This window comes from Cetorhinus maximus, chromosome 29 (assembly GCF_964194155.1).
Source record: "Cetorhinus maximus chromosome 29, sCetMax3.hap1.1, whole genome shotgun sequence".
Taxonomy (NCBI): Eukaryota; Metazoa; Chordata; class Chondrichthyes; order Lamniformes; family Cetorhinidae; genus Cetorhinus; species Cetorhinus maximus.
In genome coordinates this window covers 1,843,206-1,868,474 of record NC_135907.1, presented here as the reverse complement: position 1 = coordinate 1,868,474, position 25,269 = coordinate 1,843,206, and the positions used below count along the sequence as shown (strand labels likewise).

The 25,269-nt window shown below is 44.1% G+C and overlaps 1 protein-coding gene across 4 annotated transcripts in view; it reads left to right on the top strand.

The window, feature by feature from the left end:
* The first annotated feature begins 6,140 nt into the window (after positions 1 to 6,140).
* LOC144669540 (myocardin-related transcription factor A-like) overlaps positions 6,141 to 25,269 on the top strand; it is a 144,205-nt gene continuing 125,076 nt past the window's right edge. For 2 of the 4 annotated variants that reach the window (XM_078532016.1, XM_078532015.1), the window contains exons 1-2: positions 10,699 to 10,852; positions 25,024 to 25,146. In XM_078532016.1, the coding sequence (XP_078388142.1) occupies positions 10,795 to 10,852; positions 25,024 to 25,146 (181 nt within the window). In that variant the 5' untranslated portion in view covers positions 10,699 to 10,794. Of the gene's footprint in view, positions 6,273 to 10,698; positions 10,853 to 25,023; positions 25,147 to 25,269 lie in introns of those variants that run through there. The other 2 variants (XM_078532017.1, XM_078532019.1) reach the window with 2 other exon arrangements.

Genomic DNA, 25,269 nt, shown 5'->3' with positions numbered 1-25,269 from the left:
ACTCAGCCTGACTGCATTTGAATCCTTTTTTTTTAATAAAAGAAACAAAGCTGTCTGTGGACGCTATCAGAGGTAAATTTGGTAACCGAAGTGGAGAGATAGTAGGCCAGAGATGTATGACAGAACTGAGAGCAGGCGAAGAACATGGGGCTTGGCAGGATTGCAGAGGTAGGGTAGAGGCTTTGGATACTTATGGTGAGGTTTTAGAAGTTGATATGCTGGGAGCAGGAGAGCCAATGGAAGCTTGCAAAGTGGGATTGGATTTGGAGACATTAATTTTGTTCCCTCCAGAACTCTTGTAGACTTCTACTCCATCTGCACAAGGTGGGGTTATGACATATGAAGGCACTTTATACTCCAGTTTGCAACATACATCCTAGGTCTTGAGGGCATAATCTAGGCTGCTCAACTGAGTCTCCTGGGTGTCTCTTAGCTTTCATACTTGGATGTCCTTTTGGAAGTCCAGGTGCAATTTATGGGAATTTCAGCAGTCTACTTGAGTTGTAATTTCCAATGAAGTCAAAGTAATTGGCCAGGCAGGATCTTCCTCATATGACTGTTGTTCACTAGATTAATATGATACAGGCCATCCTCGAATGTTTACTTTAGACAATCAATTCCATTACTTTATGTAGATCTGAGTAATATGAATGGTGTTGTCGACTATTTTTGGACATGGGTACTAAATTAGCCTGTTGTTCCATGGTTCTCCTATACTAATGGTCAGTGTCTCTAATCTCTTCCCTAGCCTCTCTTGGATAAATAGTATCTGTCCTGGGGATTGATTACTTTTGAGCACTTCAGCCTGCCTTGCACTTCCAGCTCAGTTTTAACAGAGTCATTAATTATGCCGAAGTTGTTTCTGAGTGAGGAGGACATATTATTTTATTTCTTCCAAGCATATCGGGAAAAAATAATCATTCACAATTTCCAGCTTGTTTTTGCCTTCTGTTCCACTTACATCTTTGGCATTTGTCTTTTTGATTGTTCTATTGCTCCTGCTCACTGCTGGGTTTTGCCCCCCCTTTGTTTTATTTCTCTTTGTTCCTTTGAGCGTCCTCTGTGTTTCTGCATCTTTCCTCATTTATCACAGTGCTTGCAATACTTATCGTGGGGTCATTTCTCCACTTAGTGTCTCACATATTTAGGCTGAGGTCACTAATACCTGGTATATATTTATTTTATGCCTTTGGAGATGTTCCACTTGTTCAATGACACTTCATTCGAGGATAACTCACCTCAGTCTATTTGTGTTAGCTCTTCCTTCATTTCAGTGGTCTTAAATATAGTTCTTGAAGTTATGTTTCTGAATCTTAAGACATGTTAAATGTAATCTGTCACTGCTTCCTAAAGGAACCTCAACTTCCATTCCTTGCACAGTATTTGGGTCATTTAGAAAGACCAGGTCAGGATGGACATCACCTCCTCTGGCTTTCCTAACACAGATATGAAGTGGTCATGCTATATTTTTGCTTGACTTTAAAACACTTCAGTTTTCCCATTTCTATTTAGTTAACTGAAATAATTTTGCTTTCCTGCTCTTGAACACCCTTCCTTTCTGTTCAGAAATTTCCAACCCATGTTGTAAAGCTCCTTCAATTGTGTGCGTTTTTGTTTTTAATAATCTGTGGAACCTTACTGACTGTTTTGAAGTAACTCTCCAGTTTTTTTTATTCTTGGTTAGCCAGTGACAAGGAACCTTTCCTGTTGGTCAGGATATTGTACTATAAGGTGGCACACCGATTCCTTTCTGATGGATAGCAAACCTTGGAAATCGAGGGCCTGGAGACACACCTGGCTTATTGTAGAGGTTCATTATTCAGTTGGTTTATCCAGTTCTTTGAAAGCGAATGGCCTTTTAAAAAAATTCCATTAGCATGTGGACATGATTTTAAGGTGGTGTTTCCCATGGGGGATTTCTTTGAAAATTTAAGAAGCTTTTTTGTAGCTGCATTTTGCAATAAGCAGAACTGAAGCTGCCTAGTATGTAAAAGCGGCAATACATTTTTGCCTTATAACTACATCTTTAATTTGCCTTCCACAACTCACTTCTATTTAAAGAGCTCCTTGAGCAGAAGCGGAGGTCCAGAGAAGGAAATAGTGCACCATACAGACTGACTGCTCTCACCTATCATCTTCCTGCACCAGGTGTACTTCACCCATTACCCCTGTGCTCACGGCCAACATTAGCTGCTATAAAAGCAAAAAACTGCGGATGCTGGAAATCCAAAACAAAAACAGAAACAGAAATACCTGGAAAAACTCAGCAGGTCTGGCAGCATCGGCAGAGGAGAGCACAGTTGACGTTTCGAGTCCTCATGACCCTTCAACAGATGAGGACTCGAAATGTCAACTGTGCTCTCCTCCGCCGATGCTGCCAGACCTGCTGAGTTTTTCCAGGTATTTCTGTTTCTGTTTTTGTTTAACATTAGCTGCTGGTACAGCAATGCCTTAATTTTTTTTTCCCCTTTTAAGTTCTTGTTTAAAAGGGCCTACAAAATTCGGAAGGGATACGATAGGCTAAATATCGAGGTGATGTTTCCAGTGGCAGAGGGAGACTAAAACCAGGAACTCGCCAGTAAATCCAATTGGGAATTCAGGAGAACTTTACCTAGAGTGGTTAGAATGTGAAACTCGATACCACAAGGAGGAGTTGAGCCAAGTAGTGTAGATACATTTAAGGGGAAGCTAGCTAAGCACGAATAAAGGAGCAGACAGGTACACTGATGGGGTGAAATGCAGGGCTAGGAGAAAGCTTGGTGGAGCCTGAACACTGCCAGGGATCAGTTGGGATAAATGGCCAGGTTCTTTGCAAATTCTGTTGTGCTTTCAATTCTCTCATGGCGTTGCCCCTCCCTATATCTGTAATTTCTTCCAGCCCTGCAAGATCTCTGCATTCTTCCAATTTTAGCCTCTTGTGCATCGCCAATTTTAATTGCTCCACTGTTGGCAGCTGTACCTTCAGTTGTCTAGGCCTGAGCTCTGGAGTTCCCTCCCCGAACCTCACCACCTCTCTTTCCTTCTTTAAGTTACTTCCTAAAATCTACCTCTTTGACCCAAGATTTTGTTCATCTGCCCTAATATCAGTATCAAATTATGTTTGATAAAGCTGTGAAGCACCTTGGGATACTTTGCTGTGTTAAAGGTGCCAAATAAATACAGTTAGAGAAACCGAGTTAACGTTGACTCGAAAGAGTTATACTGGACCCGAAATGTTAATTCTGTTTCTCTCTCCACAGTTGCTGCCAGACCGGCTGAGTTTTTCCAGAACTTTGTTTTTATTTCAGATCTCCAGCATACAAAGCATTTTGCTTTTATATAAATGCAGTTGTTGCCCACGCTGCCATTTACAATTTTACATTTTACAATTTATATCAATGACTTGGATGAAGGGACCAAAGGTATGGTTGCTAAATTTGCTGATGACACAAAGATAGATAGGCAAATAAATTGTGAAGAGGACATGAGACTACAAAGGGATATAGATAGATTAAGTGAATGGGGCAAAGACCTGGCAAATGGAGCATGATGTGGGAAAATGTGAAATTGTCCATTTTGGCAGGAAGAATAAAAAAGCAGCATGTTATCTAAATGGTGAGAGATTGCAGAGCTCTGAGATGCAGAGGGATCTGAGTGTCCTAGTGCATGAATTGCAAAAGGTTAGTATGCAGGTACAGCAAGTAATTAGGAAAGCTAATAGAATGTTGTTATTTATTGTAAGGGGAATTGAGTACAGAATCACAATGTTATGGCGCAGAAGGAGGCGGCCATTTGGCCCATTGTGTCTGCATCGGCTCTCCAAATGAGCTTTATGATTTAATGCCATTCTCCTGCCTTTTCCACGTACCCTTGCACGTTGTTTCCATTCAAATAATCATCTAATGCCCCCTTGAATGCCTAGATTGAACCTGCCTCCATCGCACTTCCAGGCAGTGCATTCCAGACTCGATCCACTTGCTGTGTGAAAATGTTTTTTCTCATCACATTTGCTTCTTTGGCAAATCACTTAAAATCTGTGCCCTCTTGTTCTCGATCCTTTTACGAGCGGGAACAGTTTCTCCCTATCTACTCTATCCAGCCCCCTCATAATTTTGAACACCTCTATCAAATCTCCTCTTAGCCTTCTCCTCTCCAAGGAGAACAGTCCCAACCCCTCTAATCTGCCTCCATAACTGAAGTTCCTCATCCCTGGAACCATTCTTGTTATCTCCTGCACTCTCCAATGCGTTCACATTCTTCCTGTAGTGTGGCACCCAGAACTCTACACAATGCTCTAGCTGAGATCTCGCTTGTGTCTTATATAAGATCAGCATAATCCTCCTACTCTTGTACTCTGTTGTACTCTGTGCCTCTGTTAATAAAGTCCAGGATACTGTGTGCTTTATTAACTGCTCTCTCCCCCTGTCCTTCATGATCTATGCACACATACACCCATGTCCCTCTGTCACTTTGTCTCCTTGGTCTCCTTATTTAAGGAAGGATGTAAATTCGTTAGAAGCAGCTCAGAGAAGATTTACTAGACTAATACCTGGAATGGGCGGGTTGTCTTATGAGGAAAGGTTGCAGAGGCTAGGCTTGTATAGTTTAGAAAAGTAAGAGGTGACTTGATTTGAAACACACAAGACCCTGAGGGGTTTTGACAGGGTGGATATGGTAAAGATGTTTCCTCTTGTGGCAGAATCTAGAACTCAGGGTCGCAGTTTAAAAATAAAGTGTTGCCCATTTAAGACAGATGAGAAATTTTTTGAGGGTCTTTGAGTGTTTAGAACATCCTCAAAAGGTGGTGGAAGCAGAGTATTTGAATATTTTTAAAGCAGAGAGCATAATATAAGAAATAGGAACATGAGTAGACCATTCGGCCCCTCGAGCCTGCTCCTCCATTCAATAAGATCATAGCTGATCGTCTTGTGTTTCAATTTCCACATCGCCATCTCACCCCGATAGCCTTTGATTCCCCTGCCTAACAAGAATCTATCTACCTCCACCTTAAAAATATTCAATGACCCCACCTCCACCGCCTTCTGAGGCAGAGAGTTCCAAAGTTGCACAACCCTCTGAGAGAACAAAATTCTCCTCATCTCTGTCCTAAAAGGGTGACCCCTAATTTTAAAACAGTGCCCCCCTAGTTCTGGACTCACCCACAAGAGGAAACATCCTTTCCACGTCCACCTTGTCAAGGCCGTTCAGGATCTTGTATACTTCAATCAAATCCCCCCTCACTCTTCTAAACTCCAGTGGAAACAAGCCCAGTCTGTCCAACCTTTCCTCATAAGACAACCCGCTCTTTTCAGGTATCAATCTAGTAAACCTCCTTTGAACTGCCTCCAATGCATTTACATCCTTCCTTAAATAAGGAGACCAAAACTGCACCCAGTATTCGAGGTGCGTTCGCACCAATGCCCTGTATAATTGAAGCATAAAACCCTTTTATGTTCAATCCCTCTCGTAACAAAAGATAGCATTCCATTCGCCTTCTTAATTACTTACGATTTTATGTAATTCTCCTAGAAGTGTGTGTGTACCCCATCTAGAAACTCTGCCTTATTGGGGTTCGCCCCGAGACCCATGCAACGCACACTGATCCGACTCCTGGCTGGCCAGAAGAAAATCTGCTCTGACCAAATAACCGCATCACAATTAGCTTTAAAATGAGCTTGGTAAGCGTGATGTGGATTGTTCTGTGAGTCATGGATTGGTACCTTCCATTTTATGAGACCTCTTTGCCCCTTGCCCCAGGGTGGAGCATGGTGACTCATTACTCCTGCTGAATGCTGCTCTTTGTCCCTGGCCTTTGCTTTCCCGGAGCAGAGTGGCGTCGTATGTGGGTCTGGGAAACGGATAGGACCTGTGCACTTTTTTGTACAGGGTATTGTGTCCATTTTCTATCTGCATTCATGACAGCTCATCAATGATATTGCACAGAAACGTAATCATTTTTCAAAGCTGTTGAAAGTCAATTGCAGCCTATCCATTTCTCTATCTTCCCTTTTTAAAATGTTTCTAGGGGCTGGAATGTGTGCAATTTCTAAAAAAAATATTTTCCCCTCTCTTATTTTTGTTTCAGGTTAATATTCGAGCCAAAGTGGATTTGCGGAGCGAAGTCGGCCTTCCCCTCGCCGTCTCTGGGAGTGGCTCAGACGGTGGTGGGGTCGGCGATGGTGAAGATGATGGCTCGGCTCCGAGTCCACAGAGTGAAGCGGTCACCAATGAATTGCAGGAGCTCACGCTGCAGTCCAACACTGGCGCTTCTCCACTGAACAGGAGGAAAAATGGTGAGTGCCTCCCCAGGTGTATGAGGTGCTATAGTGCCTTGCGTATTGGCTGTTTGTGATCTTGCCCTTAACCAGCGTCCGAGCGAGTTCTTTCCATTGAAAAGCAAAATCTGGAGCTGGTGAAAACAGGATCAAACTCAGCTGTGATGTATTTTGTGACCGAATAGCTTGCCTATGTTGCTGTGTAGAATGAAGAATGGCCTTTTGGGTACAATGTCCATTGGGATGCCAGTATCATAGAACTGTAGTCCTGTAGGACTTTGTGCCATTTGGACAGAACAAAGCATACCATAGCTCATTGTGTAGCAATCATGCCTGTGAATCGTATGGTTGTGCTGCCAAGCCCCACTCCAGACACTTGAGTACATAATGGAGGTTGAAGGCTGACACTCCAATGCTGTACTGTGGGAGTTTTGCACTGCTGGAGGTGCCACCTTTTGGATGAAACATTAACCCGAGATCCCTTCTGCCCTTGGGTTGATGTTTTAAAAAAAAAGTTCTACTTCACCATTTTGAAGTGGAGCATTGGGGAATTCTTCCCATAGGACTGGCTGATATTTATCCCCAAACCAACGTCGCTAGAAAGGTGATTGGCTGTTGCGTTGCCTACATTACATAAATGCCTACACTTCACAAGCATTTCATTGACTGTAAAACGTTTTGGGACTGAAAGGAGCTGTATAAACATTATTTCCTTTCCACAGGTTGTGGGGAAGGGGATCAAACCTACATTAGTGATATGAACCAATTATAGGATACACTTCATTGAGACTGTAGATCGAGTTTTGGGAGTTTTCTGTGCCACGAGTGGTTATGTTTCATCATTCTTTATGTTTACAACTGATGGTGGTTTGGTGTTTCAAATAATCATTTAGCAAAAATTAGTGATATGTAAACCACATCAACATGCAACAATGAGTTGTTCTTCTTGTGTCATCTGTTTTCAATTTTCATAATGTGAAGCCATTTCTTGGAGATGTTGTCGTGTGACATAAAATTGTGTAAACAACTCAAAGGACAGATTCCTCTCTGCTTTGTATGTGTATGAGCAAACCACATTAGTTTGGATTGGCTGAGATGCATCAAACTCCAGGCTGCAAATAAAAACAGAAAATGATGGAAATGTAGGCCAGGCAGCATCTGTGGAGAAAGAAACAGGGTTGAGGTCCAGTCTCCACAGATGACGTGCTTAGTTACAGCACTTTCTGTTTTTATTTTGGATTGCTATCATCCACAGTATTTTGCTTTTTAAATCACCTAGCCACTTTGCACACTCCTACAAATCTTCCCTGTTTTATCTATTTTCTCAAATGATTCGCCAAAGTGCTCATTGTTCCCGTTTTCACTGACAACCTATTGTTTGCCACAGCATCTCTCATCACCACTCTAAACTCAACCCTGCTTTCTGTGTAGCTGCTAACTGCCCTGTGTAAATTTAATTGCTACTTTAACACCAAGTAGATTACCTTCAAAGGCAGTCACTTGGGATCGAGGATGACTTGCTTCCACTGCAGTTTGATGAGTTGTAAGATGGTTGATAAAGTCCAATATGCGATCTACAGACTCTGCCACATGTGGGGCAGGAGGTGCCCGAAGGGCTGGGTGGATGGGTTGTTTAGAGGTTTATGTGCTTCCCCCGATTCCTCGACTTCGCCTCTGCACGTTCCTGATGTGCCTGATGTGCCTTCCTGGACCAGCCTTGTCCATTTTAATTGGTCACAAGCTAGGGACTCTCATGAATTGGTGGGGGTGTTTAACTTCATGGATGCTTTGAGGACATCTCTAAAGCTTTTCCACTGTTGTCCTGGTAGTCTCCTGCAACCGAATTTGAGTAGAGTAGTTGCTTTGGGAGTCTGGCATCAGGCAGACGAGCAACATGTCCTGCCCTGTGGAGCCCGTTTTGAGTGATCAGTGCTCGATGCTGAGCTTGTTGGCTTCAGAGAGGCCTTTCTTGCCACCAGATTTGGAGCACCCTGTGAAGGCACCACTGGTACCTCTCCAGTGCTTTGAGGTGTCTGTTGTAGGTTGTCCAAGTCTCCGAAGCATTTGGAGCATGGGGATCAGTGCTGCCTGGTGAGTAGATTATAGTTACTTGAGGAAAAGAGCAATTAAAATACTTTAAACATGATCCTTTAGCCTTAAAAATAAAATCTACTCAACTTACTTAAAGCTCAAAGCCCTTTCAGGAAGCTGAACAAATCTTAACATAGGAAGCCATGTGAAACCATTGTGCAGGCTGGTTTTTTTTCATTTAGTAATAAGTGATGTCCCAGTAATTGTTGGGTGTTCTCATGTTAGTTTTCCCCAGTCGGCTGTTAATATGCTCTGGTATTCACCATTTTCAAACCATCTGTACACGGCAGAAAGTAGAGCTCATGATTGTTTGAGGTTAGCGTTGTGGCCACCCTGATGCCTTGTGCTCTTGATGCATTTACCCTGAATCCAAATTGTTGGCGTTTATCTCTGAATTTTCTATTTTGCTGAGTTTAAAGCAATCATGACGATCTGCTCTTCAGCCTCCATAGCAATGGCTGCACTGCAAGTATATTTGTTTTGCCTGAAGTGATCTGGCACCTCTCGGCCTTCCTGACATACCTACAAGCTTAAGCTGTTTATTTCCCCTCTCAGATTGTCCCAAAGGATGTTAAAAGTGAAAGTTTGGAAACTCTGTGCCCTCATTTGACCAGTAATGTGGCCCTTCCCCAATCCTGTCACCACCGATGTTTTTGGTATTTTAACTTGTTATCTTCACCTCAGTAATTACCTGGAATATGCACACCAAGAGAACCTCAGCTTGGAGGCATTTTGGTCCAACTGTTATGCGCACTTCTTGCTTTTGTTGTTTTTCTGGGACAGTCAGACTGATGATCAATACAAGTTTACTGTTGGTTATTTTTTAAATCTCCCAGTATTAAATACAAGTGTGATCCTTTGGTATACCTTTTGAGTGGGCTTAAGGTGGGGCCAGTTTTGATTAAGGTGTGCAAATGCATGTGTCACTGAGTATTGACAGCCCAATGGAACTTAGCTGGAACTTGGAAATATTTTTCTTACGTTAAATTAAAAAATCCTGGCCTGCATACGGATACCAAGGTTGGTGAGAGTAACTGAGAGAACAATGGGCATTGGGGAATGGTGCCAAATTTCAGTTTTAAAAGCTTATTTAAGTTACGAAGAGTGGTTGGATAGACTTGGGTTGTTTTCGTTGGAGCAGAGAGGGGGGCGACCTGATCGAGATGTACAAGGTTATGAGGGGCATGGACAGGGTGAGCAGCTGTTCCCCTTAGTTGAAGGGTCAGTCACAAGGGGACATAAAGTTCAAGGTGAGGGGCAGGAGGTTTAGGGGGGGGATGTGAGGAAAAGCCTTTTTACCCAGAGGGTGGTGACGGTCTGGAATGCACTGCCTGGGAGGGTGGTGGAGGCGGGTTGCCTCACAACCTTTAGAAAGTACCTGGATGAGCACTTGGCACGTTATAACATTCAAGGCTATGGGCCAAGTGCTGGTAAATGGGGTTAGGTAGGTAGGTCAGGTGTTTCTCGTGTGTCGGTGCAGACTCGATGGGCCGAAGGGCCTCTTCTGCACTGAGATTCTGTGATATGGCTGTTGTCGGCTGTCCCTCAATTTGAAGATGATGTCTGCAAGGTTGAGTTTCTGCCATGGGTTTTCATGTGACTGAACAGGCCAATTCTTAACCCACAGACCTTTGGGCATATGAGGCAGGGTGTCCCATGTTGAGGTAGGTGAGACCCGGAGTGCAGGATTGATTTAATTTGCTTTCCTTCTCTGCTGCTGCTCTGCCTCAATATTTAAGACGTTGTGACTCAGTGTGAGGCAGCTTGATGGGTAAGTAGTTGCCATTTTGAACAATTAGTAGCAAGTACTTCCCAGTCATTAATGTCAATGCTGCCACGCCTCAGAGTGTCTTTGAAGTGTTTTCTTTGTCCTCCCCTGGAATATTTGAGAGTTTGAGAAAACAGGACCAGGTGGTGGGTAGATGATTTTCGGCTATCTAGACAGTGTCCAATCCATTGACGTTGATTTTGCAGGAGTTTGCCTGAATGCTTAAGGGAGCTGGCTTCTAGCTTGACTGTATGAGGAAGGGAAAATTGAAAGAGGTGGAGTCTCGCAGTTGAGGCCCTGGGAAGCAATGAGTAAGAGTAGAAGACAAAATGTTTCTTGGTTTCTGCTCTGCGAAAAGGAAATTGGTGCAGCAATTAAAAAAAAATGTTAGTGAAAGGGTTAATGTTGATTGCTGAAGAAAGTAAGTGATTGGCCACACCGGGTAAAGTTCACAGGCATTGTAAAAGCTTTGTGTATTCAAGGCTTTCCTGGTTGAAGCAGTGATCTCATACATGTAGGCTGTATCTAACAAATAGTGGGAGGGGCCCACAGCAGAACATGCTTGTACACTGAGTAGTGGCCACCAGTGGTAGTCTTTTCTCAGAAGCTTTTCAGAAGTGAAGCTGCAGTGAAGTGGGGGAAAAAAAAACACGGCTTGTGAGTACGAGCCACCGGAGAGAAATGGCATTGTTAGGAACAGACAATCCACTGCTCACGATCCACTATGTTTGTAGAGCAGGTAAGGCGGAACTTAGTTAAATGGCTGTTCACCACTAGAGCAGCTTATTCCCAGTGGACTGGGTTAACTCGCAATTGTTTTCCTAGCTAACCAAGAGAGACAGCTTTCCAGCAAGAACTGTGGAGCTTCAGGGATAGTAGTTGTGTAATGTGATTTTTTTTTGTTTGTAATACTGCTGGGATTGCCCATTTACTGGAATCCCCACTGAAGCACATTCCATTGAAGCTTCTGACTTGCCTCTGAATGGCAGCACCTTTGCTAGAATGAAGAACCTCAGCAAAGCAGCTTGCTGTGCTTTTGCCAACCAAATAGGTGTTGGGGTTTCCCTCTCTCGCTTCGCCTCCTCCCCTTCCTCACTTGTGCCATGTACTATTTCTCAGCTTGGGAGAAGCGTCATGAAGTCAGAGCTCCTCCACACCTACAGTGGAGCAGATGATTAAAATTATTTGGGTTTAATATTCTGTTTTCTTCCTTGATCTCTCGCTGTAGAGCAGCATCACCTGATGGCCCTATAGATTAGAACCTTGGTGAGGTGCAGAGGCCAATATGAGCCATAATATACTGCTACAGTCCATTAGAACATTGACTTGCTGAGGTAGTGCTGCACTCTAGTTTACCGGTTCCTGAATTGAACCGGGGAAGAGACTCTTGTGTAAGAGTTATTGTTATGTGACAATTACTCACCAATCAATGTTTGGCATAGGGTGATTAATAAGGCACTTATTTTTTGTCTTTATCCATTTTCCAACTGATCTTCCTCCAGCAATGGCACAGGCACAATGACAGTCGCTCCTTGTACTGTAAATTTTGTGTTTCTTAGAAAACCTGAGTTAAGTGAATGCTCAGGGATGAGTGGATCATGCCAACTATGTCTCTTTACTCCAAGCTGCATCCAGAGCCAACAGGTTTACACTTGAAACTCCCTGTTCTGTTTTGCTGCGGGAAAGGAGCTTAGCAATATTGTTTTAAGAAGGCTAGATTTCTCTTGACTGCACTCAGATTGTGTTTGTCCACTGCTGTGTAGATATCCAGCCGCAGTGGCCAAGCTTGTATCATAATGAATCCTGCCATAATTTTGATTGTTAAGTTCACCTGAGTTTATTCTCCTGCCAGACTTTATGAGCAAATGGTATCTAAAATGGCCTCCTTTTGTGTTGGTTAGTGGCACAGATACCTTGATTTCTTCTCCGCCGATGCTGCCAGACTTGCTGAGTTTTTCCAGGTAATTCTGTTTTTGTTTTGGATTTCCAGCATCCGCAGTAGCTTTTAGCTTTTTGTTTTTACCTGTAACCTTTCCCCACCCAGATATAGCATTGGCTGTCCCTGATACTGTTAGCAGTACTACTTCTTAGCAGTAGTGCGAGTTGTGGCCTAGGGCTACTGTTTTCAGTAAACAGAGAGCAGTTCAGAGGCTAACCATCATCCTTTGAATTAGAATGGCATAGCAATTACATCATGAAAATGTGCCACTTGGCCCGACCAGTCCATGTTGGTGTTTATCTTCCATATGGTACTTTCCTAATTCCATGTGTGTATACTAAGTTTTCCCCCCTGCCATATCCCTTAGTCCCCCTCCTTCAATCCTTCTCTTCACAGCCTCACAACCAGAAAAAAGCCTCTCTTCACTTTCTTCTATCTTCTACATTTCATGTTGTATTAATGGCCCCTCATTTTGGACACCTCAACAACTGGAAACAGTCTATCATTGCCTACTCTGTCCCATCCCTTCATAATTTTAATCACCAATCACCGTGTCATGTCTATTAATGAAAACCTCCTCATTACACTCCTGTTCCTCCCTTCTGCCTCTTTTCCCTATTGCTTCAGTACAATGAAGCAAATGACCAGCTACTGGCTGATACATAAGTACACCAGGATTCTGGGGGTTATCATTGAGCAGAAACTGAATTGGACCAGCCAAATAAACACTGGCTGCAAAGAACAGGTCAGAGGCTGGAAATTCTGTAGTGACTGACTCTTTTGACTCCCCAAAGTCTGCCTGCCATCTGTGCACAAGTCAGGTGTGTGATGGAATACTCTCCACTTGTCTGGATGAGTGCAGCTCCAACAACGTTTGTTGCAAATAAGTTTATAAGACTATTTTACAAATAAGTTTATAAAATTGTTTTGAGACTGTCTCTTTAATTTGAGGTAAAATGGAGGAATGAAGGGCATCATGTGACCTGTTCCGAATTGCACCTGAGAACGAGCTTGGGTGGCTTGGTTGTTAAATGGGGGCCCAAGGTTGTTTACTGGGAAGAAGGTGCAATGTGTTCACACATGTGAACAATGGCAATGACATCTGTGATGTCTGTGGGTAGATTTAGTCTCTAAGTCTCACGGAGGTGTTAAGGAATGTCAGGTTTTCTAAATGGCTATATTTTAAACTGTCTATTTAATTCCAAGATAGAATGGAGTTGGAGGTTTAGAACCCTAGAACCATGGAACCATAGAAAAGTTATGTCGTAGAAAGAGGCCATTCAGCCCATAATGACTCTGCTGGCACTGGTTTAGAAAGTTAATCAATATTTCTGTACTAAGCCTTTGTGATTCACGTTGCCATGGAGAAACGTTTTGAGGGGGAACTGGCCATGGAAAGCCATTGTAGTATTGAATTACAGGGTTTTCTTAAGATAATATGTATGAACCTTAGTCAGTCTGCAAGAATTTGAGAGAGAGAGAGGGCAGAGAGATCGAATCAGCCAGTCTTTCTTCATGACAGAGAGTACAGGTGGGAGCTCACGGTGGTATTGAAGAGTCCAAGTTCGTGAGAATTTAACTGAGGCTGGAAGGTTTCCCTAGCTTTGGCTGGAGAGAAATCTCCAAGATGGTAACCTTCACCATGAAAGTGAGTTCGGGGATTAGAAGTTACTCGGCTGGTAAAGGAAATAGAAAACAAGCCATCAGGAGCTGAGATAGCTTCATACTGTTTCCTGGAGAATGAAGTGTCCACTTAAGGGACAGTGTAAAGTGTAACCATGGAGGAGATTTTCATTCATTTTAAAAGATAAATGGAAAACTTTTCTGTAGTTTAGACAAAAAAGTTGCCAACTGAAATGGCGTTTAGTCAGTGTTGCTTTTAATTTGTTAGTTAGAGTAAAAGTCTTGTCGCGTGATCCATCCACTCAGTCACTGGAAATTCGAATGTTTTTCTAAAAGTTATTGGCCTCTATGGGGATCGTAACACACACAGGAAGCTCAACACCATCCAGGACAAAGCAGCCCGCTTGATCAGTGTACACCAGCTACAAGATGCACTGCAGCTACTCACCAAAGCTCCTTTGACAGCACCTTTGAAATTTACGACCTCTACTACCTAGAAGAACAAGGGCAGCAGACACATGGGAATACCGCCAGCTGCAAGTTCCCTTCCAAGCCACATACCATCCTGACTTGGAACTAGATCGTTGTGAGACAGGTTGAGTGAGTGGGCAAAGACATATCAGATGCAGTATAACGTGGATAATTGTGAAGTTATCCACTTAGGTAGGAAAACCAGAATGGCAGAGTATTATTTAAATGGTGATAGATTGTGAAATGTTGATGTACAAAGGGACCTGGATCCTTGTACATCAATCATTGAAAGTGCAAGCATGCAGGTGAAGCAAGCAGTTAAGGCGGCAAATGGAATGTTGGCCTTAATTGCGAGAGGGCTTGAGTACAGGAGTAAGGATGTCTTACTGCAGCTGTACAGGGCCTTGGTGAGACTGCACCTGGAGTATTGTGTGCAGTTTTGGTCTCCTTACCTAAGAAAGTATGCACTTGCCTTAGAGGGACCACAGCGATGGTCCACCAGACTGATTCCTGGGACGGCAGGATTGTCATATAAGGAGAGATTGGGCCAACTAGGCCTGTATTCACTGGAGTTTAGAAGAATGAGAGGATGAAACATATAACATTCTGACAGGACTGGACAGACTAGAGGTAGGGATGATGTTCCCTCTGGCTGCGGGGTCTAGTGCAAGTGGACACGATCTCAGGATACGGGATAGGCCATTTAGGACTCTTCACTCAGGATGGTGAACCTGTGGAATTCTCTACCACAGAGGGCTGTGGAGACCAAGTCACTGAATATATTTAAGAAGGAAATTAGACAGATTTCTAGACTCAAGGCGTCAAGGGGTTTGAGGAGAGCGCGGGAGTACGGTGTTGAGATAGAGGTTCAGCTATGATATTGAATGGCGGAGCAGGCTCAAAGGGCCTCCTGCCTCTATTTTCTGCGTTTCTATGTTGTTCCTTCACTGTTGCTGGGTCGCAATTCTGGCCCTTCCTTACAGCACTGGGTGCATGTACACCAGATGGACTGCAGAGGTTCAGGCAGCTGGCTAACCACCACCACCTTGAGCAATTAGGAATGAGCAACAAAGGCTGGCTTTGCCAGTGATACCACGCCCTAATAAAGAATTAAAAAAAAATCTTGATCAAGTTCCATAGCCAAGGTGTATAGCCATGTTCTTCCAGCAATTAGGGGATGAACAGTTGCTTGGTTGTACAGAACTTAACTGAAATATTGCTGAAAAGAGAGACATGTCGAAGCTTTTCATTTTGCACTCAGGACAAACACAATATCAAATTTCAAACCATCACAGCAATTTATACCACAGGAGAAAAGGGTGTTGATTGGTTGGCGAGTCGACTCTGGCTGAGGGATTTGGCATTCTTTTCATTGTGAAGAAGACCCTTATCTGTTGGCAAAGGAGGTGATTTTAATTTGTAATGTTACCTGATAGTCTTTAATGTGCAGGGTTAGTATGTTGGCCAAGTTAAACTTATTCCACTTATTGCAAAGTCCTCACGTAATCAATGCAGACTGCATTGGTCAACGTGAAAATGCAGCATCTTGTCAAAATTTTCTACGAGTTTATGCTAAGAGGGAGTCAATAACTTGTTGGTCAGTGTGATAGAGTTGCAGCAGCAATCACATCTACTGCAACCATTCCTTTCCTCTTCTTTCACTTGTGCAACAACCACCCCAGCCCTCCACACTGCTGTCATAGTGATTTCTCCATTGTTATCCAGGAAGGGGAAGAGGAGACAGTTGAGCCAGTCTTTATGATTGTACACATTCTTACACCTTCCTTGTTACCTAGCTTTGTCTTCTCTCCTGGTTCCCTATATTTTCTTTTAACTGAGATGAAGAAATGAACAGACCACTGCTAATGCAATTAGCCATTGGCTGTGTGAAAGTGACCCCATTGCTGGTAATGCAGCAGCTATTTTTTGGGACAGTGATTAGTGCCAGATTTCCAGGTGCAAGGCATCTAATCTCACTTAGACTCCATGCTAGAGAGTTGCTAAATTCACCTCTAGGTGCAACTGATTAACCTCGAAGGTTGAACAGCCTTGCACGACATTGTGAAGGGAACCCTTGTAATTCTGACCTCTTGCACGTGTGTGGTTTTCATTGCTCCATTACTGGTGGCCGTACCTTCTGCAGCCTGGGCCCTAAGCTCTGTAATTCTCTCTTAACCCTGCTATATCTCTCTCTCTTGCTTCTTAAAGCCGACCCCATGAGCAAGCTTTTGGACACCTATCGCAATATCTCTGTGGCTCAGTCAAATTTTGTCAGAATGCTCCTGTGAAGTACCTTAGACTGTTTTACTTGAGTTGAAGCCGCTATGTCAATGCAAGCTTCCATATCCAATGCATGCTCTATCTATGATGGGCCAGGAACAGATGGTTGCAGAGGAACCTCAGCCTGTGCACTGTGACTAAACTCTTGAAGGGCAATTGGAGTGGCCGTCCACTGAAAAACACAGGCTCAGTTAATTTTCCTGTTTGCAGTTTCAGCCAATTAAGTAAAGTTGACCCTTTTGCAATGGTTAATTCTTGCTGTGTCCTGCTGAAAAATCTCCCCCGCACCCTGAACTGTGTCTCAGAAACCCCCTTTGTGCCATTCCATTCTGACCAGAGGGGTTTCCTGTACGGAGTGCCCTCCACTCCCTCGCTCTCGCCAGCTGTCCGGACATGCCATGGCATTCCAGTCTGCTGTCCGGAGAAGGCAGGGGTCCCTCGTTGGATGATATACACACGGGGGTCATAAAGTTATACAGCACAGAAACAGGCCCTTCGGCCCATTGTGCCCATGCTGGCCATCAAGCACCTATCTACTCTAATCTTGTTTTCCAGCACTGTATTGGCCTGTAGCCCTGTATGCTGTGGTGTTTTGGTGTGGAGGGTGTTGCACGCGGCAGACCTGTGCAGTGGAAGGTTAACTCGATTACAGGTGGCCTGGGAGTCCATGAATTTCTTTGGCCTCGAGGAGTCAGTCTTTCACATCTACGTAGGATGTGTGTCGTTTCACCCCCTATTTCATGGTCAGAGGGGACTCCTCCGTAATTTTTGGATGCAGTTCATCCCGCACTCCAGATCCTTGGCCACCCAGTGAGGAGGGGTGTGGGCAGAGATCGGAGGACCCCTTCGAGGAATTGCTCCTGGGCCTGGCCAAGGTGGCTATTAACGGGTTCAGGCAGTGGGTGGTCGAGGGAGTCATTCGGCTCGACTCCATGTCTCTGTTCCGTGGCTATCCCTAACGTTGGCGCATGTGGTGTTTGCTGATTTGCTCCAGGCCTCCTGTGACCACTGGGCACCGAGGGGAACGGGAGTGAATCGCCTCTGAAAGTGTCACTTTAATCTAAATAGCTAAGTTTCTTTTAATGTTTTTAGGGTTTTTTTTTACTGTATATTTGTAATGCCCTTTTCAGTGGGGATACTTGGTACCTCTTTATTGGCAATCTTTTGGTTGGGTCAAAAGAGATATCAATCCTGTTTTAGGTCAACAGTTAGCCCGTTTGACGTCTCTTGGGTACATTCTTCATGAATTGTTATGTATTTATTAGCAAAGTGCTGCAGCCCAGACATTTTATAAGCATGACGGATGTATTTTATGCAGACTGATTTCATGAGTCGTCTGTAGTCTGTATTTCATGCACCTACAACTTGTTTGCAAAATGATGCAATTGAGATACTGTTCAGAGCTAGGAGGACTGTGACCAGGGAGGGGCAGCAGCCAGTTATTTGTGTAGTCTAGGAAGATTTCTGAGTGTTTCTGCTACACTTCACTCTCTAGAGAAAGCCTTCTGGTTTAACTGTATAAATAAATAATTGGCATGTGTCTAACTTTCAAACCAACTTTAAAAAGTTGAACTAAACCTTTGATAATTAACGTGCTCTTGATAGCTCATTCAACAAGACTAGTCTGCTTCGAGTTGTGCTTTCAGCTCAGATGGTGGACTCCACCCTCAGCTCATAAACTCAAGACCAAAACTTAGTTTGGTGTAGCTCCTGTTTCTATATAACCGGATTCATATAACCAGATTCAGTTGTAAAGAAACTCTGATCTAAAGAATGCATTTCACATCTTTGGAAATGTTTTACAGTCAATGGGTTACTCTTGAAGACAGCTCACTGTTCCAGAATCATCCAGGAATGCAAAGATAACCCCCACACCCCTGCTGCTTTCCTCAACTGCAAACCATCTGCTGTTTCCCATAAATCCTCCACCGTCACCTCCAACAAGTGCAAGGAGCTCATGTGCTACTTTGTCACTGAGATTGAGACCGTCCCGTCAGCTGCCTTTACCACGAGACCAAACTTCCTCGAAAGTCGTCCCTTCATAAGCCCTGAACTCCCCTTTGTTTTATAGGGTAGTAACTTCCGAGCTCCCCACCTTCTGATGGGGTGCGCCCCAACGATGCGCTGGGGAATTCCTTTCCGAAGTTTCCAGGCAAGGGTTTACACGGCAATTGCCCAGAAGTGCACACTTCCTCTGGACAATTGTCCTGCGCTGGGAACCATCTGAAAATGCAGTTTAAACTTCAGATGGTTCCGCCAGGATTATACCGATAGCTACCCAGCAAAAGTTAGAAGAATTAAAACCTCTTACTTCTGGGTAACTATTGTAAACACCCACCCCACACCCCCAAGCAGCCCCACAAGGATTCCCCCACCCGTGGGCCTGCCCTGAACCCCGCTGACCTCCGACCCTGACCTCCACCCCCCACCTGAACCCCCCGACATCCGACCCCTCCCACCCCCCACCCTTGACGCCTGCAAGGAGTCTCTTGATGCAGGCCCCAAGCAGCCCCAGCGATCGGAAGTGTCATTTTCAAGGGCAGTTGAGTGTGTATTCATTTCTTCTAATTCCGACTAGCATCTCTTTCCGTCGCTAGTTGGAAGTTACGGCCCATAGTTTCTTTCCCATTTTCCCTTGTGCCACATCCTGCTCACTTAACCCTATTTCCACTTAACTGCTAATCACCCAAGTTCCCTTCCTGGCTCCCATGTTAACTGATATTGTTAACAGTTCTCTCTTGTCAGGTACTTCCCCTCTTTCCTTCAAATCTGGTGTCATCACCCCTCTATTCAAAAAAAGCTAACCTGTGGTTCCCCCCTGATCTTACAAGCTACTGCCCCACCCTCCAGCCTCACTCTCCTCTCCAAAGCCCTTGGCTGTGTTATTGCCTCAAATCTGTGTCTATTTTCCCTGGAATTTCATGTTGGAATTCCTCTTGTATTGTAGCAGGCACAAAAAACATCAAAATGGTTCTGAGCAAGGTCACAAATGACATCCTGTGTGGCTGTGACAAAAAGCAAACCATCCTTCATCGTTTGCAACCTGTCCTGCAGCCTTTGGCATGGATGATCACACCATCCTCCTCCAACGTGCCTCCACTGTTTTACAGCAGACTGCACTCACCTGGCCCCGGCTGTCTCCCAAGGTTGATCCTTGACCACCCCCCCACTATTTCTCATCTATGTGTTGCCCCTCAGCGAAAGCATCGGGAAATGGAGTCAGTTTTCACATGGCGATATCCAGCTTTACCTCATCACCATCTCTCTCGACGATTCCACGTTCCTAAATTATCATGCTGCTTGTCAGATACCCAATACAGAATGAGCAGAAATTTTCTTCAGTTAAATATTGGGAAGACTGAAGCCATTATCTTAAACTGCCACTCCAAGCTTTGCTCCCTAACTACTGATGCCATCCCTTTTTCCTGGCACTTGTATGAGACTAAACCAGTCTGTTTGCAGCTTGGTGTCACGTTCGACTGTGAGATGAGCATCCAACCTCATTCTTGTTATCACCAAGACCTCCTGTTTCTTGGCTTTTCCCCTGTTGAAACCTTGATCTGTGCCTTTCTTACCTCTAGACCTGTTTATTTCAATGCAGTCCTGGCCAGTCTCCCATGTTCTGCTCTCCAGAAACTTGTCGACTGAAACTATGTTGCCTGTGTCCTGATTCACACCAAGCCCACCCATCACCCTGTGCTTGCTGACTTGCCTTGGTTTCTGGTTAAGTAACAGCCCAATTTTAAAATTCTCACCCTTATTTTCAAATTCCTCTGTGACCTCACCCCTCCAGCCCCACAACCCTCCAAGATCTCTGTGCTGCTCTGATTTTGGACTCTTGAGCATCCCGGATTTTAATTGCTGGTGCCCTTACCTTCCGTTGCCAAGCCCCTAAGCTCTGGAGCTCTCTAGCTTTTTCCTCTCTACCTTTTTCCTCTTTAAGACACTTCTTAAAGTCTACCTCTTTTTCTCAGCTTTAGATCATCTACCCTATCACCTTGCTGTTGAATTTTCCTTTATAATGGCCCTATGAAATGCCTTAGGATATTTTACCATGTTAAAGTGCTATATAAATATCAGTTGTTGTTGGTGTTGCCACTGTTACACTGGCAAACATGGCAGCAGATCTGTGCACAGTAAATATGATCAGTGACCCATGAATCTGCCTTTTAGTGGGTGTTGGGTGAAGACTAAATGGTGACCAGGGTATGCAGCTTCTGACTCTGATCAGTGCACTTTGTAATCCAGCAGAACAGTCAGTATAATGTCTCGTCCAAAATACAGCAGCTCCTACTCAGTTCTGTGCTGCTCTGTACCTTTGCCCCGATTTCTTTGGCAACTCCAAAAATGCCAGTAAGCATTTGAAGATTGTTTGGTGCCACCACACTTGAGTCCATCTTCACTCAGGGGTTTAAACTGTTTTTTTAAATCATGTTTTGTTTCTGCCAGACTCTGTAAGGTTAGGGGGAAGCAAAGGCATTTACAGGATGTGGGCATCGCTTGTAAGACCAGCATTTGTTGCTCATCCCTAATTGCCCTTGAGTAGGTGGTGGTGAGCTGTCTTGACAACTGAGTAGCTTGCAAGGCTATTTCAGAGGGCAGTTAAGAGTCAACCGTATTGCTGTGGGTCTGGAGTCATGGTGTCAGATTTCCGTTCCTAAAGGACGTCAGTAAACCAGATGGCTTTTAAATGACAATCCAGACACTGCTTACGATTACATGATAGGTTTGTTTAATGATGTGATTCTAATAAATTTCCCAGCTACTGTGGTGGAATTTGAACTAGTCTCAAATCATTAGTCTGGGCTTCTGATTATTAGTCTGGTAACATAACAGTGCTACTGTTCCTAGTAAAATGATTGTGTTTAAGAAAAGATAGTTGTAATGGAGGTGCTTTTTGTGGTGGTATTACATCATTCCACTCCTCCCTTGTCGTCCTTGATTCTTGAATTCTGATCTTGCTGTGGGACAAACACGGTGAGCTTTGGACAAGTAAAGCATTTGGCTATTTCTTTAGGACTGTATTCCATTGTTTTGTGGGGGAATCTGAGAGTTATTACCTATTCAAGGGAGGGAGGCAGAAAACAGGAAACTAGACTAGTTAGCTTGATGTCTGTCGTGGGGAAGGTGTTAGAATCAATCACTAAAGAGGTTATAGCTGGGCACTTAGAAAAGCTCAAGGTAATCAGGAAGAGTCAGCATGGTTTTGTGAAAGGGAAATCATGTTTAACCAACCATTAGAGTTCTTTGAAGGAGTAGCGAGTGCTGTGGATCAAGGGGAGTCTGTAGACATACTGTACTTGAATTTTCAGAAGACATTTGATAAGATGGCACATCAAAGGTTATTGTGGAAAATACAAGCTCAAGGTGTAGGGGGTAACAGCATGGATAGAAGATTGGCTGGCAGAAAACAGAGTGCACAAATGGGGTTTTGTCTGATTGACAGGATGTGACGAGTGGAGTCCCGCAGGGGTCTGTGCTGTGGCCTCAACTTTTTACAATTTACATCAGTGATTTAGATGAGGGGAGCGAAGGAATGGTAGCTAAATTTGCAGACGAGACAAAGAGAAGTAGGAAAGTATGTTGTGAAGAAGACATAAGGAGTTTGCAGACGGATATGGATAGGTTGAGTGATTGGGCAAAAATCTGGCAGATGGAGTATAATGTGGTAAAATGTGAAGTTGTTCACTTTGACAGGAAGAATAAAAAAGCAGAGTATTAATTAAATAGGTCGCGGAAAACAGAGTGAACACTCAGACCCAGGAGGTTTGTCTCGGAAGCCTTTATTAAATCGTGATATCACGGAGAGCCCAGCAGCATACAAGGTAGCTAGCTGACACTCTGAGGAAGCATCAGAGCACACACATATTTATAGTAGAGGTTGTACATATCAAAGAGCTTGAAGGTGATAAGACTGTCTAACTTTCAATGATCAATTACATTGAGAATCATTGTCACACAATTAGTCTATTCTAAGTTTATGACTATACAGGATATTAGGGGAAGCTCACGTAGTAATAAAAAGTGAGACAGAGAATAGATAACCATGCTTGACCTTATCTTTAGTGCTAGGGGGTGTACACTCTAGAGAACAGATGACCATTGCTTGATCCTGTCTCCTTGTGTTGGGGGCAGACATCCCAGCCACGTCTCAAGGACTCCAGGAAGCCTGCCCATGACACTCCCCTTTCTCCCCTCCTGCTCCATTAGCTGGCAGCTGCAGGTGTACCTGCTAGAACAAAAGAGGGAACTGTGCTGTAGTATTCCACTATGGTGCTAACTGTTTAACCCTTAGTTGACCTGTAGATGTATTTTATTCTTTCACAGAAAGTATGTTGTGAAGAAGACATAAGGAGTTTGCAGACGGATATGGATAGGTTGAGTGATTGGGCAAAAATCTGACAGATGGAGTATAATGTGGTAAAATGTGAAGTTGTTCACTTTGACAGGAAGAATAAAAAAGCAGAGTATTAATTAAATAGAGAGCAGCTGCAGAATCCTGAAGTGCAGAGGGATCTAGGTGTGCTAATGCATGCAGGTTAGTATGCAGGTACAGCAAGTAATCAAGACGGCTAATAGAATGCTGTCCTTTATTAAGAGGAATTGAACATAAACATTATGCTTCAGTTACACAGGGCATTGGTGAGACCACATCTTGAATTCTGTGTGCAGTTTTGGTCTCCTTATTTAAGGAAGGATGTAAATGCGTTGGAGGCGGTTCAGAGGAGGTTTACTAGATTGATACCTGGCATTAGCGGATTGTTTTATGAGGAAAGGTTGGGCAGGCTGGGCTTGTTTCTGCTGGAGTTTAGAAGAGTGAGGGGTGATTTGATTGGAGGATGTAAGATCCTGAACGGCCTTGACAAGGTGAATGTGGAAAGGATGTTTCCTCTTGTGGGTGAGTCCAGAACCAGGGGGGCACTGTTTTAAAATTAGGGGTTGCCCTTTTAGGACGGAGATGAGAGATTTTTTGAGGGTTGTGCAACTTTGGAACTCTCTGGCTCAGAAGGTGGTGGAGACGGGGTCACTGAATATTTTTAAGGCAGAAGTAGATAGACTCTTGTTAGGCAAAGGAATCGGAGGTTATCGGGGTAGATGGGAATGTGGAATTCGAAACACAAACAGGTCAGCCATGATCTTATTGAATGAGAGGGGCTGAATGACCGCCTCCTGTTTCGTATGTTAGCTACTGCTTTGCAGTTACAGAGCATCAGCCAAGCAGGGAAAAGCCTCGAGCTGCATCATTGTAATAAAAACAAAGAATGCTGGAAATGCTCAGCAGGTTGGCAGCATCTGTGGAGTGAAACAGTTAACATTCTGGGTCAGTGAGCTTTCATTCTGGGTCAGCAGAATCAGTTCTGATGAAGGGTCATCAACCCGAAACGTTAACTCTGTTTCTCTCCACAGACCCTGCCTGACCTGAGTATTTCCAGCATATTTTATTTTTTATTTCAGATTTCAAGCACCTGCAGTATTTTGCTTTTGTGTCATTGTAATGATGTTAACAGTGTGGCGTGGGTATGTGCTGTACTGAGTGCCCGCTTCACGTTTTGCTGTTTGTACCTGGTAAGGTATGTGAGCAGCTGTGCCCAACAGTCATGCATAGGTTACTGGTGATGGCCCCGTCCACCATTAGGTGTGGTGTAGATCTCCTTCAATACTGTGTATTAGAGTCAGCCCACAGGAGGATTGCACTTCATTATGACACTTAAATGTTATACAGTCTATCCTTGAGGCCTTTTCAAATTAAAAAAGAAAGACTTTCATTTATATAGCGCTTTTCGCGACCACTTTAGCTCTTTACAGCCAATGATGATTTTTTTTTTAAAGTTTGGTCACTGTAATGTAGGAACCGTGGCAGTTAATTTGCATACAGCAAACTCCTGCAAAGGAGCAAAGTGATAATGACCAGATAATAATGGGGGGAGGCAGTGGCATAGTGGTATTGTCACTGACTAGTATTCTAGAGACCCCCAGGGTTCGAATCCCACCACGGCAGACGGTGAAATTTGAACTCAGTGAAAATCTGGACGACCGTGAAAACCAATGCCGATTGTTCACTAATGTCCTTTAGGGAAGGAAATCTGCCATCCTTACCTGGTCTGGCCTACATGTGACTCCAGACCCACAGCAATGTGGTTGACTCTTAAATGCCCTCTGATTAGGGATGGGCAATAAATGCTGGCCTAGCCAGTGATGCCTACATCGCATGAGCGAATATCTGATGTTAATTGAGGGATAAATATTGGCCAGGTCACTTCAAAATAGTGCCAAGGAATCATTTACATCCACCCAAGCAGGCAGATGGGGCTTTGGTTTAATGTCTCATCTGAAAGGCAGCACCTCCAACAGTGCAGCACTCCCTTGGAGTGACAGTCTTGATTTTTGTGCTCGAGCCCTGGAGCGGGACTTGAACCTGCAATCTTGTGACTCAGAGGCGACTGTGTTACCCACTGAATCACTGCCGACAGTTCCAGTTAAGTTGCATTTCACTGCTGATCCTCGCGTGTTGTTGGTCTTGTGTCTTACGTCTGGGTCGGGGGCTCGATTGATCTTTTTTCCCTCTCACTTCTTCCTTTTTGTGTTTCCCATTAAAGAGCACTTGTCTCCACCTGGCGCCCCCGAGATGGGAGGGCAGGCGGGCGAGGTGCGGACTTCTCCACGGCTTCGACGCCAGTGCCACTCCACGTTCAGCCAACAGGAGGAGCGCTTGCTACAGGGTGAGATGCATTCAGAGATTACTTCTTTTATTGGTGTGCATGTTTGCGGGGGATGTGGGTGGGGTGGCCAGAGGCAGACGAAATGTTGAAAGCCGCTATGAGGCCAAATCAGATGTGGTGGTC